Below are 20,477 nucleotides of genomic sequence, written 5' to 3'. Positions count from 1 at the left end.
ATAAACACCATTTTTCTGTCGCGAGGAATTTACATCTGCTTTCTTCTGCTTCGGTCCCTGAAAAAGTGAATACTGATTAAATTCTCAAGAGTATCTTGTGGTGGGTTTCCATGCGCATATTTTGTTGTATAGTGATAGACGGTAGCAGCTGTTGAACTATGGAATCTACTCTGGTGATAGACATGATGATGAAACCTCTGTGGCCRGATTTAGCTGTATACAAGGGCCTGCAAATAAGTCACAGTATGTATTTCTGTATGGGTTTTCTTGGGACTGGGCGCAGGAGGCATGGAGCCTTACAACCTTAAAAAAAGGGGSGAAAAAACACCGCGGGACCATCTTCTGCAAGGGGGCGGAGGGTCTAAAATAAAATCAGCTGTCACTGTCTGCTTTTTGGACAGAGGTGAACACATTGCCTTGGAGCTGGTCTCCATCACTGACCCGGATTTTTCTTTTTTGCTTGGAAAGACCCTGCAGGCAGGGGTGCAGTGGCCTTGTTGTGGGATTCTATTTGCTGAGATCATATATTTTATAATTCAACACCATCCTTTCCTGGTAGGTGCTGTTTATCTATTTTGCCTGTTTCTAGCTTTCAAGTTTACTTTTCATTTTTTTTGCYTCAATGTTGTCAGATGTAACAAAATAGCTAAAGGCTATCAGTGAATCATTGGTGGTGAGCAAACATCCTCGCATAGTACAGGATTTGAGAGCAAAATATAAACCAAACTGTGACTAAAATGAGAAGTTAAAATTACCTTTAGCCTAAGAACAGATTAGAAAAATTCTATGAAGTTATTCCAGTAGCTTAGCTGTTTGTTTGTTTGTATGTATGAAGGCCAGATCTTCTGGCTGTTAGATAATTCATAACCTCAGAGCCGGGTCATGAAACAAGGAGTTTTGAAGGGAAACTGAAATGCATTCTTAAATGCAAGGTCATGAGTGCAAGTTTGTTCATGCTTTTGGAAAGGGGAACTTTGACCTCCCAGTTTTCCACTGTATTTCACTGAGAAACATGACCCATGATGGTTAAGTCTAAAATAGGCTGGATTTATTTTTGCATGTACATGGCGCCAAGATAACTTCACTTTCTTGATATTTGAGCTCTTGTCCCAACCTAGTCTGCCCTAGTCTGCCATGTAATAGGCTGAACCTGAAGACAGATTTGAATTTTTTTGGTTCGTATCAAAATCGTTCGACTTGACTGAATTTTTWAAACCAAATTTATTGAGCTTTCATAAGTTGTACTGAAACGTTTAAAATAACAGCCTACCAACATAAAAAGTGGTTACATTTCATTTTTCTGGCATACCACTGATTCAATTTTTTTTTCTTTTTCAATATATAAATTAATTTATGAATTAAAAACATTTTAATACATAAAAAGTTAATGAAGAAGGATTTATTATATGTTTCACTTATTTTTAGCTAAATAACTAAACTAAGTACAGATTAGTTTATTTATACAGTCTTGGCACACAAGGGCCAGGACTGTTTAGGTAAAACTGAGCTTAGAGTTTATTTTCTTATTGTTCTGAACACATTTTAAATGAACAAGAACTGAGAGACAAACAAGATAACTTTCCAAATTAGAGAAGTGGGTAAGCTCCTGACACAGCCGTTGGAGGTTTAGCAATTACACATAAACGTTTTATTATCAATTAGAAATAAAAGCACAAGAGAAGCTGGCTAAAATCAAAGGAAGGAAAATGTATCATCATGAAGCCGTTTAGGTTATTCTCTTGTCATATACGTTTATTCCAACTATACCAGAAACATGATTTAAAAGCAGACCGTGAAAATGTCTCAGTCTGAAATACAGCAACCTTAATGTGAATCTTGACCCTCTTAAAACTCTAAATGACATAAATCATAATTTCACAGGGTTATGAAACTACAGAAGTACTCATTAATCTAAGARGATAACGAGTGCCGAGACACATTAAATAGCACATTCATATCATTTGAGAGCAAATTTAAATGAGGTATAATATTAAATCCCCACAAATCACGTTAATGTCTTCAACATTGGATAATTGTTTACCACTGTTTTACTAAATCTTACACATCCTGTGAGCAGCTGGATGCCAGAAGACAGGTGTGCAAACGTTTTAAGTCCTGGGCCAGAGGAGCATCATGGTATTTGCACCAGCTGCTCTGCAACAGCACTTTATGAGTTAACAAAAATATATTACTTACCTGATTTTATCTAGATGTATTTATAATGGCATCATGTTATTTGGTTTCAAATTATTGGAGAAAAAAAAAAAACAGATGGTAAACGTGTTCTCCAACTGTTGGCTTTGTGTGCCTCAGCTGCTGGCAGTGCAGGTTCAACCAGGGCTGGAAATCCTAAAAGTTTAAAACCAGAGGAATCGGGATTCTCTCTGCAGACTCAGACGTCATCCCACAGGCCAACTGTGAGGCAATGTCCCGGGCAGCTGTCTCCAAGCGAGCAGACAACACCATCACCAGCGGGGTATTCCAGCTTGTGCATGGACTATTGCAGTGAAAAGAAAATGTATTTTTCCCTATTATATCATGATAATTGCAAAAATRGTCATGGATCATGGAAACAACAATTGAGGTAATTGAAGTAAACTGTTGTTTCTGTTGCGATAAAGTCTTGATAAAGTTGACAACTCTTTTCTGTGACCATGGGTCAGTTTTTGCATTCATGCAGACCGTAAAAATCACTTACTACATTTAAGCAACTGTTGGGAAATTTGAAAAAAACACTGCACAAACTACATGAGCTGTCACAACCCCTGACAGCTGCCTGCGCCGCATGCATCCCAATATGAAAAGCCATACTGAGCAGCTGTTTGATTCCAGAAGTGGAAGCAGCTAACAATGTTTTCTGCTTCATTAGGTCATGGAGGAGTCAGAGGTCTGTTCCCTGCCTGGGGGACTTACAAGCGTGAGGAAACAAATTCATACCCAGGAAGCTTCAACATCACACAGTGTAGCTCAGTTTCATTTCCATCACAAAACTGAGCAGGTACACAGATCAGCTCCATTAGGTTGATACAAAGTGCTCGGGGCAGATGAGTGTGCAAATCGTGGCAATGCTTTGTAACGACCTGAGCTTGGTTGCTGCTGCATCATAACGCTTGACATTCTAATCATTTGAATGGGACTTTTGCAAGTAAAAACTGATAAACTGAACTCTGTGTGAGGTTATATATGCAGTGCCTTGCAAGATCACTAATCCAGTTCGGATGTTTTAAGATTCTGACGTGAATCAATCAAGCAAAAATTTACTTTCTGTGCTGATCTTTTACAAAAATCCTAATTAAATATATTGAAAGTTGAGGTTGCAATGTGAACAATTTCATAAAAGATCTGAGGTTATGAATACTTTTGCATGGCACTTTGTTGTTATTCCTGTAGTTGAACATGTGGACCCATGTTGCTTGCACTGCTTGATATTTCATCAGCTTTTATTAAAGCCTCCAGGGAATATTTATAAATGCTGCAGTCCATTTATGTAGACAGATAACTAAACAAGGAATATAAAGGAAATATTCATTGGATATTTTCACAGTGTGAAAGAAGAACTTGGCTTTATTACCTTTACTCCTGTGATTTTTTTTTTTCAAAGCTCAAGAAGCGTAAGGTGTTGATGGTGTTGACTTGTGTACTATTATGCTTTAACAGACTAGTAAATTGGAGTTGAGTCTGACTGCTGGCCATAAAATGAGTTGGTTATGATATGAGGCACTAAGACATTTGTGTTATAAGGTTGTAAGTCATCTACAATCTTTGACAAATGCCTCTTTTGCCCTAACAGGAGATGTCAACCTCTGAGGTTACAGAGGCAGCAAGTGGCAGCAGGTCGGTCGTCCCAGGCAGCCAGCAGCTACATTTCCAGGAAGCTATGGTATGCATAACATTTTCTGCAATTATGATTCTAAAAGAAATGCAAGAAGATCTTTGTATATTTCTCAGTTTTCAGCAGAATCTGTGCAATAATTAACACTTGAAAGGATTCAAATCAAGGAAGAAATGTATTACAGTTTATCCCAGTAGCTACTCACTACTCATTAGATAAAATGATACAAACAAAACAATGAAAAATAAAAAAATAAATAACAATGCTTCTTATCTTGAAGCTACATGTAAAAGTCACACTAAATTATTACGAAATGAAAACCAAGGCAACAATAACTAAAATGAAACTGATTACAAAGCATTTTCCAGGAGTCTGTGACAAAATCCTGAATTTCAATACCTAACTGTAGTTGTTGGGAGAAAAGCAGGACATTGATGGAACATTTAATGAAGCTGAATTAAGAAATTAAGTACTCAATTTCTTTCTAACCTGATTAGAAAAGCTAGCCAGAGGTATTTTGAGTTCTTGAACTCAGAGAAAGACTCTCTTTCTGATATAGAACAATCTAATTATAGGAGGTGCTTTCTCTGAGCATCAACTCCTCTGATCTCCACAAATATACAAAGCAACAACCATTCACTTTAGCCACAATAACCCGTCCATGAGTAGCATAACCCTGAACTCTGCAAGTTTTAACCATGAAACATCCCATGTAAATCAGCAAAACCAATTAAACTAATGCTAATTTTGTTTTTGCTTTAAGCAGTAAAGGTTAAATCCATTTAACACAAGTTTTTTAAGCATTTACATAAATGTGCATAACTGCAAGAAGAGTCACTATAGTTATGTATGTGTCAGTTACATAAATTCCCTCTCATCATTTTTCATTTAAAACACACACAGGTGACCTACAATGACAGCAACTTGGCGTCCAGTTATGAAAACCATCAGAATGACGCAAGTAGGAGCTCATGAAACTCTATCTGTTAATCCTCATTCTTTGTTTCCTATCTCTGCTTTGCTAATACAAATCTCCTCTTTGTTGTAACTCCTGTGCTAACGATTAGACGAAGAGTTTCCCAGGTTCACAACCAAAGAGCTGAGAGATCACTTTGAAAGAACAATAGAAGAGGCTGCTGCACAAAAACCAATTAAGGTAATAACTTTTGAAAAGGAAGCATATTTTTTCTGAGATCACTCTCAAAATGTAAAGATTAGTTCTTTTAACTCTGTTAAACAATTGCACAGTAGAACACACTCTCTGCTGAAGCTGCACACCTGTGCAAATTCATAATACTCAGGTGAGGTAAATTATGTCACTGGACTGCTGTGTACCTGTGCTGCTCACTCAAAACCTTGACAGATTTGTCTTGCGTTATATCAGCAATTTATCTCTGTCGTTTGGAAGTGAATGAGAAGAAAGCAATTTAGAAGTTTATTTAACTATTGATGGATTACCTTTCTGTATTAGCCCCCATCAACAACCAGATTTTGAGAGTTCGATGTATTAAATTATATACTCATGTTTTTTAATAGTTAATCTACTAAAAATATATATGTCATTTTTATTCCCAACAAAGATTGGACGTGACATCAATCGATCAAAGTGGTCTTCAAACGTGAATCAGAGCAACAAGCTGACTAGTGAAGTGTGTAAGGAATTTGCTACGGAGTCAATCCAAGCTGCAGTGATGGATTATGAGGACTTTCCATCCCCTCCAGCTGAGGATTCTGAATATCTTCCTCCTCCTCCTCCAGACTTATTACAAATGCCATCAGACAGTGAAAATATTCCAGTGAGCCATCCCTCACATGAGCCTCTGGAGCCAGTAAACAAACAACAACTCAATCGAGAAGCCTTTTTCAAGCAGAAGGGTATGTCTGAGCTGAAACGTCTATACAAACACATCCATCCTGAGGTTCGTAAGAATATTGAAAAAGAGTACTACAGTGAATACAGTGAAACAGAGAACAATCAGGTAGAGAGCCAAGTGTTCACATATGAGGATGATGATGATGATGATAATGATAATGGTAGTCCCGATGACATCTATGGTGAGGAGTATGAGGAGTGGGAAGAGATTCTCCCTGGGGAGGTGCAAGCCATGCGCTGGATGTTTGAAAATAAACCACTGGATGCTATTAAAGATGAAACTCCTGATGAGGAAGAAGACAACAAGAGAATTACTCAACAGGAAATGATTGTGGGTAAAGACGTGAGACGTACGGCATGGATGTTTGAGACCAAGCCAATGGATGAGCTGGGCTCACTGAACACCAACTCAACAGAATACAAAAACAAATTCAACAAATTCGACAAGGGAGATGTTCGTGCCGCAGCGTGGTTGTTTGAAACTCAGAGTATGGACACCCTAAACAAAATGCACAAGGAGGAGGATTTGACTAAAGAGATTTTGTTTACTGAAGATGATGGAAATGCTTCTATTTACATGATTGATAGTAAGTTAATAGAAAGCTTGGGGCACACAGAGACTATTGATGAGAGCCACCTGCTGAGCTTACGTTCAGTGTTGGAGGAAATCAGTGGAGAGGTTAAAGTCATAACAAGCACGTTTGACACTCAGTTTAAATGTGTCATCATAGGACAATCGAGCCAAATGCTGGAGATAAAGTCTGTGCGCAAAATAGAAACCGAACTGGGGAACTCTCTTGCTTCACGCTGGCTTTTTGACACCCAACCTCTGGACCTGACAAACAAAGAATTTGTTCCCTTAAAGCTTGTGTGCAGTCTGTCTATGGAGGATAGCAGCAAGGGAGATTGGGGCAGATGGTTGTTTGAGATAAAAACATTAAATTCTCTCCATGAGTGGCAAAGTTTGCAAACAGAGAAGAAAGATATTATTGGAGCCGATGTGCGCAAGCACCGGTTAGTCTTTGAAACACAACCAGAAGACTCTCCAATGGCCATGACATCTGAGTCAATTGAAGAGATTATAGGAGGAAATGTTAGATCTGCGAGGGATTTTTTTGAAACCAGCCCTCAAGTAGCCAGGAAGAACTGCCCCGAGGTTGGAAAACTTAAAAAGACAACAGTAGATGAAGAAATAAAAGGGGATGTGAGACACCAGAAGTGGCGGTTTGAGAGTCAGCCTCTAGAACAAATAAGAGAAGAGAAAAAAGAAGTCATTCGTACTGTGAATGTTGAGGATGACCTCACGCAAGAGGATGGAACAAGCTGCAGGGCAGATGTCCGTAGGAACTGTTGGGTCTTTGAGACGCAGCCAATGGATACATTAAAAGATGACTCAAATACTTACTCCTTGACAAAAGAAGAAATTGTTGCTGGCAACGTGAGATCAGCCAGAGAATATTTTGAAACGATTCCAAGCGAAGACTTGAAGGAGTTGGCTGAGGTGGGCAAACTGAAAAAGACCATACCACTTAATGAGGAGAAGGGCGATGTAAGGCATCAGAAATGGTTATTTGAAAGCCAACCACTGGAGGAAATTAGAGAGGAAAAGAAAGAAGTAATCCGAACGATTGACCTCGAAGAAATTGATAAAGTGGATGTGTCAAACTACAAGCACATTTTTGAGAGCACGGACTTTAGCACAAGTAAGGAATTGCAAATGATTGCAATAGAGGGTGTGACATCTGGCTCTGTAAAATCAAACAAGAACTTGTTTGAGTCATCAGCATTGTATGCCATGCAAGACAGTTCAGGCCACTTTCATGAGGTGAAAACAGTGCGCCGTGAGGAGGTTATTAAAGGAGATGTAACAACCTACAAGTGGATGTTTGAAACACGTCCCATTGATCAGTTTGATGACAGTGTTGAAAAATATCAAATTATTAAGGGAATATCTAAGCAGGAAGTTGAATCTGGCGATGTCAAGACTGCAAAGTGGCTATTTGAAACGCAGCCTCTTGATGCAATCAAGTTCTTCAGCAATCTTGAAGATGAAGAAACTGTGGAGACAAATAAAACTCTGGACATCGTGAAGGGGGACGTGAAAACATGCAAGTGGTTGTTTGAAACAAAGCCAATGGACATCCTGTATGAAAGAGTGGAACTGAAAGGAGAGAATGAATCCAAAGAAATACGCAAGGGAGATGTCAAAACCTGCACATGGCTGTTTGAGACACAAACACTTGACTCGATTCATGACGAAACGGAAACAGTTTTGAAGACACGCAGTTTAAACCAAGAAGACATTAAAGGAAAAGATGTAAAAATGGCCTGCTTTCTTTTTGAGACAGAAAACCTGGAGAACCTCACGGGGGAGGAGAGAGGATCTTATAAACGTGTCACAGAGATAGACATTGCATCTGGAGATGTCTCAAGAAAAAAATATATTTTCGAAAACCAAACATCAGACATCATGACGTCTTCCTCTGATGAAGTAATGCAAAAGCTCAAGAGAGTTCAGACCGAGGACATACAAAGAGGAAATGTTGTGAACTGCAAATGGCTCTTTGAAAATCAGTCCATTGACCAAATACATGACAGCAAAGAGGAATACATGAACAGTCACACAGTCAGCGATGTGCAACGGGGCGACGTCAACAAGGGTCGGTTTATTTTTGAGACCTATTCCCTAGATAAAATCCAAGAGGTTTCTTCTGAAACAGAAAACATAAAGACCTCCAAAATTATTTGCGACGAGGATGAGAAAGGCGATGTTAGAAATTACACAATGATGTTTGAAACACAGCCCCTGTATGCCATACAGGACAAAGAGGGTCACTACCATGAGGTCACCACTGTTACAAGTGAGGAGGTGAAGACGGGAGATGTTGTTGGGACCCGGTGGTTGTTTGAAACAAAACCTCTTGATGCAATTAAAGACACAGATGAGGTCTACATCATTAAATCCGTAACACAACAAGATGTACAAAAAGGAGATGTAACATCTGCCAAATGGAAATTTGAGACCCAGCCCCTGGATAGGATTGCTGAAGAAAGTAAGCCTTTCATAAAAACTGTGGAAGACATTCAAGGAGGCAACGTGAGAATGAATAAACAGCGTTTTGAAACTGACACCTCCTCAGAGGGATCTGTCAGGACTGTTAATGTGAGTGAAATACAGAGAGGTGATGTCAGGTCCGCAAAGTGGAGGTTTGAAACCCAGTCCATTGACAGAATAAGAAGCATGAGCTCTGAAAATCTAATTGAAACTGTTAAAAAGGAGGAGGTTGCAAAGGGAGATGTTAAACATTCAGTCTGGCTTTTTGAGAAAAATCCTCTCGATCACATTAAAGAAGTTGATGAGGGTGAGAACATATCTGTTGCTCAGGAGGAAATTCCCAAAGCAGATGTAAAAACAACAACATGGCTCTTTGAAACAACACCGTTTGATGGCTTTAGTGAGACTAAGGTGGAAAAGACTGAAATATTGGGGAAAAGCATCAAGGGAACCCTTGAGGAACTTTACAGTCAGAAAATGGTGAACTCAACGGGAATACTAATAGAGGCTGACGAGATTGGTGATATAAGGATGGCAAAATACCAGCTAATGAATCAGCAGACTCCAGAGATTCAGAGAGAGGAAATCATCAAGGGAGATCTACAAACTATTATGATGAACCTCCTTAACAGAAAGGAAAAAAGGGAGCAGCAAATTGTCATAGATTCAGAAGAGAAGGGAAACATCAGCTCAACAGTGGAGCAGCTATTCAGCCAGGAAAAAGAAAGTAATGTCGAAAAGGAGGAAATTCTGCGTGGTGACATTCAGGAAACAATCAACAACCTCTTCAGTAAGACTGGATCAGCAAAACAGGGCATACTCATTCAGGAGGATGAAAAAGGAGATGTACGGATGACATTATATTCCCTTCTACATAAAAACCAGGATGTTAATGTTGAAAAGGAAGATGTTGTAAAAGGGGACATAAAGAGTGCTCTTGAAAGGCTGTCCAGCTCAGAAAAGTCAGATCAGGCAGTGAAGATAAAGATAGATGACACTGAAAGAGGGAATGTCAATTTTTACTCCACATGCATTGAATCTGGAGCTCTTGATTATCTCAAACAACTCCAGCTAGGCCCTGATGAAACTCTGGATGACACAGCTAAAAAAGAGAAGATCATTGGGGGCGACATCAAGAGCACCAAATCTGTCCTCGGCCAACATCAAATGCAAATTGAACGCACAGTAGAGGATGTTATACCAGGAGATGTTCACAATGCATTAAAAGTTTTCACAGCAGAGCCAACTGTCTCACTGGAGAGAATCCAGAGGGAGGAGATAGTCAAAGGAGATTTAAAAGCTGCTCTGAGCTCATTGTCAGAATCAGCTAATCAGACGGTGGTTGTGGAAAAAGAGGAGGTGGTAAAAGGCAATATTCCAAAAGCACTGCGGTGTTTGGAGAGGGCTCAGAGACGCAACAAAGAGGTGGAGAAGCCAGATATTATTCCCGGAAATATCAGGGGCGCTCTAAGATCTCTTGAGAAATCATCCACCTCCAGAGTTGGAAGTTTTGCCGTTGAGGACTTAGTTCCTGGAGATGTGAAGGCGACCCTAAAATCCCTGGAAATGGCAAAGCAAGCAGTGAAGGGAGTTGAAAAGGAAGAAATTGTTCGCGGTGATATTCATATGGCAATGCAAAGTCTGCAAGATGCCTCAAGTGAGAGAAAAGCATGTCAGCAGGAAATAGATGTTCAAGGAGATGTCAAAGGGACAATTCAGATGTTCATGGAGCCTCCACTATCCCCAAAGACTCAACAGAAATTCGCCTTTGAAGATGATATCAAGGGTGATATCAAAATGTCAATCAAGTCCTTATATGAGACACAGGAGCAAACCCAACAGGAAAAAGAGGAAGTAATAAAGGGTGATGTTAAAGGCACAATCAAATCACTTATGGAAACAGCACAGCGGGAAACTCCCAAAGTCAGACATGGAGTATACAGAAGGGTTAAAGTCAAACAGAGCCCTGCTGTGAAAAACTTAAATCCAGACGCGCAGAGGGACATACAAAAGATTAAAACAGCAAAGCAGGTTGAAACATCTAAGGAAAATCACTCCATTACTAATCAGTCAGATACAGTTAGGATAAAGACTTCAACAGTGGTGGAGCACAAAACGATTACTCAAAACCATGGCATAAAAACGGTAAAAACAGAGTTTCGTAATCTTAAATCAAACCAAAAGGGGATGGGAAAACTGTCTAAAACCAAAGTAAAAACTGACAATTACATGTTAAAGTCACAAGCACCAGAGCATGATCTGCCTCTACCACCACCACCTCCACCTGTTGCAGAAACAGACCTTCTTCCTCCTCCTCCTCCTAGTCCACTTCCACCAACTGCTGATGCTGACACTGACCACCTTCCTCCCCCGCCACCACCACTCACTGGTGAGCAAGACTTCCTCCCACCTCCCCCACCTCAGCGAGAACTGGAGAGCACCCCGACGCAAGCAGTTCCCGCTTCTCCATCAACAGCAAAAAGAATGATAGTCAAAAAAGTGAAAGTTCCTGCTTTGCAGCCAGTTCCAAAGTTGGAGTCTAAAGTTGAATTCAGTAAAAAGCAACAGGTACAGGCGACGTCTGTGAAAGCTGAAGTGAAGGCAAACCAAAATGAAAGAGAAGCAATCGTGCACATTTCAAAAATGGTCTCCCATGACATTCCACCTCCACTCCCAGAATCTCCTAAGCTGCTCAAGAAGGTCAACGTTGCTCCTGTGAAATTTACTCCACCGCCATCTCCACCTCTTCCGGCAGAATTGCCACTGCCACTGAGGAAAGTTTACATTGCTCCAGTGAAATTCACTCCACCACCTTCCCCTCCACCATTCATGAGAGGGAAAGCTAGTAAATTTAACACAGCATTGATAAAAGCAGAGGAGAAATACCGGAAACTTAGGGAGGAAAACACACCCCCAACTTCTCCGTCTCCCACTTTTGCATATGACTCCATGAGCGCTGCTCTTGAAATGCTGTCCAACCGGGATCAGGGAAATTACAGTATCTCAGGAGCCACTCAGAAAGGAAGTACAAATACAAAAACAGGTGCTTATTCAGACTCCTCTATGACGGTTTTGGTATCAGATGTAACCCAAAGCAATCCCAGGTCCCACCATGGCAACACCACTATGGATTCCACAGTTACATTGTCTGCAAAACAGCAAATTGTATCGAGTGAAAATACTAAGTTGGTCTCCAGTCAAAAGATTTCCTCCGTCTCAACTGTTAGACAGCATCTGCAAACAACTACCCAGAAAACTGTATCAGTGTCTTCGAGTCAGTCTGGCCAAACTGATAAAGTCTTGATCTCTATTGCTGATGTAAGTGGCCATGCCAAAACAGACACTAAAACGCACAACACTACTTCCAACATATTAGAAGATCAAAACAAAACTGATCACGAGGCAAAACAGGTATGCAATAATGTTTTTACAGATGAAACAAACAGAATAAATGTGTCTTCAAATAGGAGCCAAGAAAATGTCTCAGATCTGCCAACAGAAAATATGTCTCTTATTGCAAATGGAAAAGCAGGCAAACAAAGCCAAAAATCAAAAAAGAACTACAGCAAACAAGAAAAGTCAGCAGAGATTAACAAATCCAGTGACAATGAGATGCAGAGTGTTTCACAAGATTTGAAAGTAGAAGCCGCTGAGATAAAACAAGAGAAAAAGACGGATATTACTTCCCCTGCTGTGGCTGCAACACCTGTAAGCAATACTGCCAATCAACCAGAAACTCCTGCTCCAGTAAAGAAGAAGAAGAAATCCAAAAAGTCTAAAGGGAATGCACAGCAAGGCCAAGGTAAAGAAAATGTCACTGAATCAAACACAGAAGTAAAGAGAGTAACATCTGAAATGACTCAACAAGGAGATGAAACAAATGCATTCGACCAAATTCAGAAAAGTATAAAAGAAGAGCACGTTCAAATCAAGAGAGAGGTTATTACTGCTGACAGAAAAGATGATCAGAAGTCTGTGCAACAAAAAGCACTTCAAACACCAGGGAAGGGATCTCAAAAGAAAGAAGTGGCAGTTTCTCAACAGAGCGCAAAGGAACAACCAAAAGAAAGCTGGGATGTCCCAATTACGGTGACAGGCAAGTCAGAACAAAATGAACTTGTAAAATCCACGACAGAAAGAACAAAGGGAACTCAGAGGCATGAYGTCCAAGTGTTAATCTCTCAAATCACAGAGATACAAAGCACTTCAGAGAAAACGCATTCCAAATCTGTAAAAAGTCTTTTAAACTCAGTGCCAGATTGGATCATAACTCCGGAAAGGAAACACGATTTGGAACAAAGTGCTGCTGAAAACGATGCTCAGACCAATGAAAGAATTATTTTGAATCTTAAGAAACTTGCAGAATCCAAACTAATGGACCTTACAGACGAAACACTGGAGAAGCATGAATGTGAGCCGGTAGCAGAGAAAGCAAGTTCTGCCTTGGTGGCGCAAAGAATATCGAAAATCAGCATCGGTTCTGCCAAAATTGAACACCAAACTCTTAAAAGCACCTCACATGAAAGCAGAAAGGAAGAAGTGAGTTTGTGCAAGTCAATCGACCTTCGAGCTCCATCACCCTCACTCAGAATGCGTCCTCCCTCTCCAACATTTATCACCATCGAGTCCACACGAAGAACAGACTCGCCACAAAGAGTGACTCCATCACCCACCCTACTCCACAGGCCACCCACCCCTCCTACGCCTCCGCCACGCAGGTGTGACACCCCAACATCACGCATCACCAGAATCACACCTTCGCCGACATTTGATAAGGCAGAAAATTTGGCCCGACTCAAAGAAACAACAGCAAAACTCTCTCGGGTTGTCACGCCCCCACCACCGCTCACCCAACAAGTTATTGAGAAAAAATCAGAGGTCGTGGAACTGCCTTCAACATTTCACCAGCAAATCAAAACTGATGCTCAAGTTTCAGAGACTTCAAGGACACCTACTGAGTCAGCCAACTCAAAAACAAGCATTACACAAAGTAGCTCTGAGAATGATGTGCTACTACTCCAAAAGGAGGCAAATTCTGCGGAAGATTCGGATGATTCTGACATGATATCTGCGTCTGTCAAAGAAAAACGGGAGTTCTTTGAAGGGGCGCAAAAAGCTGAGCTTAATAAGATATTTGTGCGCAAGGAGGCCATCACCATGAGTGAACGGCTGGGCCCTGACATGGAGGAGCGTGAGGCTGAAAACAAGAACAGAGAAAAAGATGAGCCTCTAAAGGCAGACTTGTCAAGCTTTATAAACAAATTTGAATCCCCAGAAGAAAAGCAATATAGCAGAAAAGAGCTCACTCCACCTGGAGAGTGCCTTCACAATGACAACAAGAGCTCAGACTGTAATAAAGAAAAAGCAGACCTACTGCAACAGGAAATGCCGAGTTTTAACATCCAGGTGATTAGAAATGTTTTTGAACTGGGTGAGCAGTGTTTCTCAGTTACAGAGGAGAGGAAGGATCAGGAGGAGCTTGTGTCAAGTCTCTGCAAAACAAGAGCAGACTCTTCAAAGCTGGAAAGATCTCATGAGACAAAAGGAGACTCAAGGCAGAGCACCCCCCTCCCTTTTCTGAAAAACGATGCAGACACAATATTGGCACAACCATCTGCACTATCTGAAGCAAAAACTATCACAGAACATTTCTCGAACGTTGATGAATTTGGTAACAAAGTAACTGGAACAATCACTGCTGTCACTCAGCACTCCGAAAGTGTCTCAACCCAGCCAGTCGCTTTTTCTTATGCTGACGCCGTCAAAAAGAAAGCTGCCAGGCGAACAGAAACTTACGATGAGGACACCACAGAAAATCTGCTAAGGAATTTCCATAAAACATGGACAGAGAGCGAGACGGTTTTCAAAAATCTTGGGTACACTGTTTCTGAAGAGACATCATCACAAGCTGTGCTACATCAGACAAAGACTGTCTCATTGGGTAAAGAGTGCATGGCATGAAACAGCGAAATTTGATAGCATGGCCTATGTGCTTTTACAAGATTGTTTTCATAGTCTCTATAATGAAAAGTGTCTGAAATGGCCTGGAAGGGGAAGTCTGTAGGGGTGCTAAGAGGGAGGCTGACAAACAAATGTCATTAATTTGCTAATATGCTAACTTTAAAAGATATAAGTTAGAAATTATCTTGAGTAAAATAAATTAAGCACATTAAAGTTCTTACATGTGGTACATGAGTCATTGTGGGTTATTACCTGCATTGGTTGATGCATGTGTGCCATTCCTTTCGGGCTGAAACCGATGTGTGTTCAGCAGTGTTGCTCAGTGCATGGCTGCATGTTGATGGCACCTTGGGGCAAAATATATGGAGCAATCTGGCAGGATTGTTGGTATTACTGGCTTAGTAGTTTTATTCAGATACAATTATGATATAAATCTGCTTTGCAATGAAGAAAACTAAAATATTAATATAGTTCAACTTGTTCTCTGCTTTTTTCAACTTTGCTTTATTTTTGTTTGTTTTTTTAGTTTCCTCACATGTTTTTCTTTACTGATAAAATTACTTGTCCTAACACATTATTCATGAAATTTATGATACTATAAGCAAAATACCAAAATTGTGAGGGAAGAGAGCAACTTTTTTATAACCATTTTCAACATGGCATTGTAATATGTTACAAACTAAGATATTGACAAATCATATTAAATAAATAGTAGACATGCTACTGTTACCTTAGCAGTTCAACAAACTTCTGAAAACAAAAACAACTTCAGCAGGAGCAAAATTACTTTTGAAGGCTTTAACTGGATATCTCTAAAACTGAATCAGTAAATAAATCAGTATCACAGATAAACAAAATATATATTTTTAATTAGTATTAAAATCTGAAATATGAGTCCTCACAAGAGGAAAAGGTACAAAAAATTAATATGAACTGTTAAACTAAGGTCCCATATTAGCTGCGTAGACTAGTATATATTCTGGATTCTTTGTGAAACCAGGACACAATTATTTGCTGTTGCAGGGATCCAGTTCCTCATATATAGGTTTAGATCCAGCTTTAGTTCATAATTTTTGGCTCAGAAGCATCAACATGGAAAATCTACAAAATCAATAGACTAAAGGCTTTGCTTTGTTTTTTTAACAATTTAACATATTTAGTTTAAAAAAAGCCTAATTGCACTCTTCAGATAAGTTCTGTGTATTATACTGTGGTGTCAAAAAGTGTTTTCCCCTTCCTGATTTCCTATTGTCTTTGTACGTTTTTCTACAAGTAAGTGTTTCGGAACATCAAAAAAATCTAAATAATTAATCAAAGGCAACACAAGTACAGCTTCAGTTATTACAACTGAAAACCAGCGATCAGGCCCGAAACCTGGGAGTAGTGATGGACTCTGACCTGAACCTTCAGAGCCACATTAAGACAATCACAAAGTCGGCCTTCTATCACGTGAAGAACATCTCTAGGATTAGAGGACTTATGTCTCAGCRCGATCTAGAGAARCTCATCCAKGCGTTTATCTTTAGCCACATTGATTACTGCAACAGCGTCTTCACAGGTCTGACTAATAAATCAATCAAACAGCTGCAGCTGATCCAGAACGCTGCTGCTCGTGTTCTCACTAAAACAAGGAAGATAGAGCACATAACACCAGTTTTAAAGTCCCTACACTGGCTCCCTGTAGCTCAGAGAATAGATTTCAAAATACTGTTGATAGTTTATAAATCACTGAACGGTTTAGCACCACAATACATTAAAGATCTGTTATTGCTGTACCAACCGTCTAGACCCCTCAGATCTTCTGGTTCTGGTCTGCTCTGCATCCCCAGAACCAGAACCAAACGAGGAGAAGCAGCATTCAGTCTCTATGCACCACAAATTTGGAGCAAACTTCCAGAAAACTGTAAAACAGCTGAAACACTGAGTGCCTTTAAAATCAACTTAAAACCCACCTGTTTAGATTTGCTTATGGCTAAATTAGGATTAGAGTGTGGGTTTTGATGTCTATGTTTTAATCCTTTTTTATTTTTATTTTTCTTTTTTTTTAAAAATCAATTTCTCTTTCTCACTCTTCATTCAATGTCATCTGCTGTTTTTATTTTAATTATGTAAAGCACTTTGAAATGCCTTGCTGCTGAAATGTGCTATACAAATAAAATTTGATTGATTGATTGATTAATTGATTGAAGTAAACACAAAATACAATTTTTAAATGACCGTGTTCATTATTGGGAGAGAAAAAACTTGCAAGGGGGCAAGCGCATTTTCACATCACTATATATAATGAATTTTTGACATTCATGATTAACACTATTTTCAGTCTGTTTGATAACACAACAGTGTATTAAAGTAAGGTGCGTATCTACCTTGGCAAATATGATTTATTGTACATTATGTACCTTCTTTAGTCTGAAAGAGTTTTCAGATATTACAACTACAGAGATGTGGTTTGAGTATGAATGTGAGTAAAACACAATATTATGTTGAAGCTCAGTATTTTCCTTACTGTTAGAACGTGTCATTTGAAATAGAAATACCTTTCTAAATATAAAATAGTAAATATCTTTCTAAATATAAAATAGTATATTTCTATTCTCAAAAACTGCATAAGCTCAAAACCTCACTGTTTGCATTTTGATCTCTTTGGAAAGCAGATTCGGGTTCCGAAGTCGGAGCTCTGCGCAGTGTGTCGGAGGAGGGCTTATCCGATGGATGCTCTGATAGTGGACAAAAAAAAGTACCATAAATCCTGTTTCTGCTGTGAGCATTGCAGAAATAAATTAAGGTAAATGTGACATTAGTTCAATGTTCTCTCTCTGCTTTTGTCTTATTTGCTAAATTTAAAATTATATAAACGTATAATATGTGATTGGAATGGATTGGAATTGCTTCCTAAAAATAAAAATGAATAAATATTAGTTTACGAAAGCAAAATTGTAAAAAAAAAAAAAATGTTTTTTTTTTCTCTTTGTCTTTGCAGTTTGGGAAATTATGTCTCTCTTCATGGACATTTTTACTGCCAACCTCATTACAAACAGCTTCTTAAATCCAAAGGAATATACGAAGACAGTCTTGGACAAAACCCTCCTGTGGGAAACAGTGGGCCAAATCCCTTAGATGATCAAATAGATTGGAGATATTCCATGGACAGTGTGAATTCAATAGATAAACCCCACAGAGGTGAAAACGAAATGACAAAAACATTTAAAGAAAGCAAGCCACACTGCAACAAGATAACCGTCGTCTGGCCCCCTCAGGGAGATCCACCAAAGAAAACCTTTAAAATAGAGGAAGACATTCAGCTAACAAAACCTCACTGGCCCCCTCCGGAAAGCTCTCCCATGTCCCCCAAACTCCAACACAGAAAGGCTGTTCCCAGAAGCGTCCTTTGAAATGTAATCTCCCACATTCAGAGTTTAGTCAAGTACGATCAATAAAAGAGAACAAAAGACTTAAGGGTAACGGAAGACTGCTGGTGGTACAGTTAGGAAAGTGTTTAAATGAAGGTCATACAGTTAAGTAATGTACAAAGGTAAGGGTAACTGACAGGAATAGAGAGGAAACTGTGTATATATTTGTAAATTGTGAGAAAAAGCAGGGTGTAATTGTAAGTAAAGAAAAGGTAGATAAAAGTGCAGATAAAAGTATAGAAAGTGGATATATGCCTGGTACAGTACGTTTGGGCAGACATGGAAATTAGTCTGTGTGTCATTTTAATGTTCAGTGCAGTGTATGGTTGGTTTTTCCTGATAAGCAGTAGTCCAGTTTAATAAACCATTCAGTATTTGATCCGACGCTCATAGCAATTTTCTGTTGTTTTTAATCAATTCTATAAAAATAAAAAAAATTAAAAAAACTTACATTCATTTTAATTAAATGACTTAATTTAATTCAGGGGTTTTTAAAGTGTGGAAGAGTTAGTCCCCCCTAAGAGAGCAAATAGGCAACTTTCCCTTTCATATTTAACGCAAACGCTGGTGCTGTATTATCTGAGAATGAGCCTTCAGCGAGGGATTATATAGATGCTGGTACAGGTGAACCTGTTCTTCAAGGGCCCCCCCCCCCCCCAAATTGTTCATTTTGAGTGAAAGGTTGTGCGCATGATCTGGCACAGTCTGGCACCACGACCGTGCAAAAAGCCAATGCACAGGAAAAGACAGTGCTATTAGCATGGCATCAACTATAAACCTAGCTTTACCCGTCACATCTTCAGGTACTAAAAAGCCATCTGTCTCTGGCATAAGTCTAATTTGGTTGGTTAAATGTTCGCAGTTGCTTTTTCTTGTTTACTTATTTTTTTCCTCATCTCATGGCAGCCCCAGAGGAGACACAACCCACACTTTAAAATCCCCTGATCTAGTTGATTTGAATCAGATACCTTTAGGTCATTACAAAGTTATAATAAAATATAATTCAACTCAGTCCTTTTAAATTTTATTCTAGGTTTTTTTTTTTTTTTTTTTTACTAACGGACTCTGAACAGCTTCATTCTGTTTTCTCTACTTTTGTACTATTTCGGCAGGTCCACCTTTAAACCAAACATTTTTAAGCATTATTCTTCGCACCTGGTGTGCAGACTGATACGATCTTCTTAAAATTGTCTTATTTATAATATAGAAAGTATATAATATAATGGAGTTAATAGAGACATTTGTGTCCTACTTTGAACAGAATATATTTTACATTGAAAAAAGTGTATTTTTTAGAATAAACAGTTTACTGTACTTTCCTTTGTACAAGAACATTTCTGATAATGTCCTGCTGTCAGGCTGCTTCATCTGAAATACTGTTGATCAAAGGGCAATAAAAAAAATATTATCCTATTGCTTCCTTTGTCTCTTTACAGATAAGTACAAGTCATAATGTTTAATCCAGCCACATAAGAGTTATTTGTACTTACAGATTTGTCTGGGAAAGTGATAAGTTTAATCATTGTTTATTTGCATAATTTTTGCCCCAAATTCTATGCGTAGAGAAAGAATCCCAAAATGTGTTGTCTTGCATCAGCTATGATGTTAAAGACACTTTAGTATGTTTTATGCAAACTAGTAATCTAATCTAACCCCACACCTCCACTCTAACCCCGCCCCACCTCTGGTGGGAATAGCAAATATTGGATGGAATGGATGAATGAACTATTACCTTTGTTCATAATGTAATCTATAAGATTGTTTTTTGTCAGTTTGATTTTAAACCTTAGACTTAAGCAAAAATACTGGTAAATTCCTTGTTATTTTTTTTATTTTTTATTAAAACTTGTTTATTTAAAAAGTTTGTTAAGACTTGTATCTTTCAACATGTACAGTGCATAATACTGCAAACATATTTCTGGAGGAAAGTAAAATATCAATGGATAAAGGTCTAGACAAGAAAATCCCTGCTGCATGAAGGAGATCTTTGAGGCCCCAGGCAGCACTGCATGAAAAACCATCATGCCTCTGTGTCGTTCTGTGGAGAATGATGCATATGCGAGCTTACTGACCGGAGGCACTAAACCGAATTGACACAATCATTTTCTTTCAACTGGAACAAAACCAAAGTGCAGAAGGCAAAATGTCACAAGACTGAATGAAGAGCACATCAAATGCCCTTTGATTGGAATTTGATTGGGAGACGTAATAAACTAAGTGGCTACAGAAGAGAGATGTAGCAGGTGGGGATAATTGTTTTAAATATACCGCTTAAATCCAAACAACCCAAACACACAACATAGCCCAAAAAGAGTAAATAAAAAATAAAACTGCAGGCGCAGTTGC

General features: G+C 39.0%; 1 protein-coding gene across 2 annotated transcripts; it reads left to right on the top strand.

Annotated features, from left to right (window-relative positions):
- The first annotated feature begins 330 nt into the window (after window positions 1–330).
- xirp2b (xin actin binding repeat containing 2b) lies at window positions 331–19,547 on the top strand. Of its 2 annotated transcripts, none has more exons than XM_008404046.2 (9): window positions 331–555; window positions 2,391–2,476; window positions 2,870–2,998; window positions 3,791–3,880; window positions 4,736–4,793; window positions 4,900–4,988; window positions 5,413–14,701; window positions 17,376–17,506; window positions 17,702–19,547. In XM_008404046.2, the coding sequence occupies exons 2-8, from the start codon at window positions 2,426–2,428 to the stop codon at window positions 17,465–17,467; spliced, it is 9,798 nt and encodes a 3,265-aa protein (XP_008402268.1). In that variant the 5' UTR covers window positions 331–555; window positions 2,391–2,425; the 3' UTR covers window positions 17,468–17,506; window positions 17,702–19,547. The 2 variants fall into 2 exon arrangements, with proteins under 2 accessions (XP_008402268.1, XP_008402267.1); XM_008404045.2 differs by having other exon boundaries at window positions 2,314–2,476.
- Window positions 19,548–20,477: the final 930 nt, after the last annotated feature.

The sequence above is a fragment of the Poecilia reticulata genome, linkage group LG2, assembly GCF_000633615.1.
Source record: "Poecilia reticulata strain Guanapo linkage group LG2, Guppy_female_1.0+MT, whole genome shotgun sequence".
Taxonomy (NCBI): domain Eukaryota; kingdom Metazoa; phylum Chordata; class Actinopteri; order Cyprinodontiformes; family Poeciliidae; genus Poecilia; species Poecilia reticulata.
The sequence above is the reverse complement of the archived record's forward strand: the minus strand, read 5'-3'. Positions and strand labels throughout refer to the sequence as shown.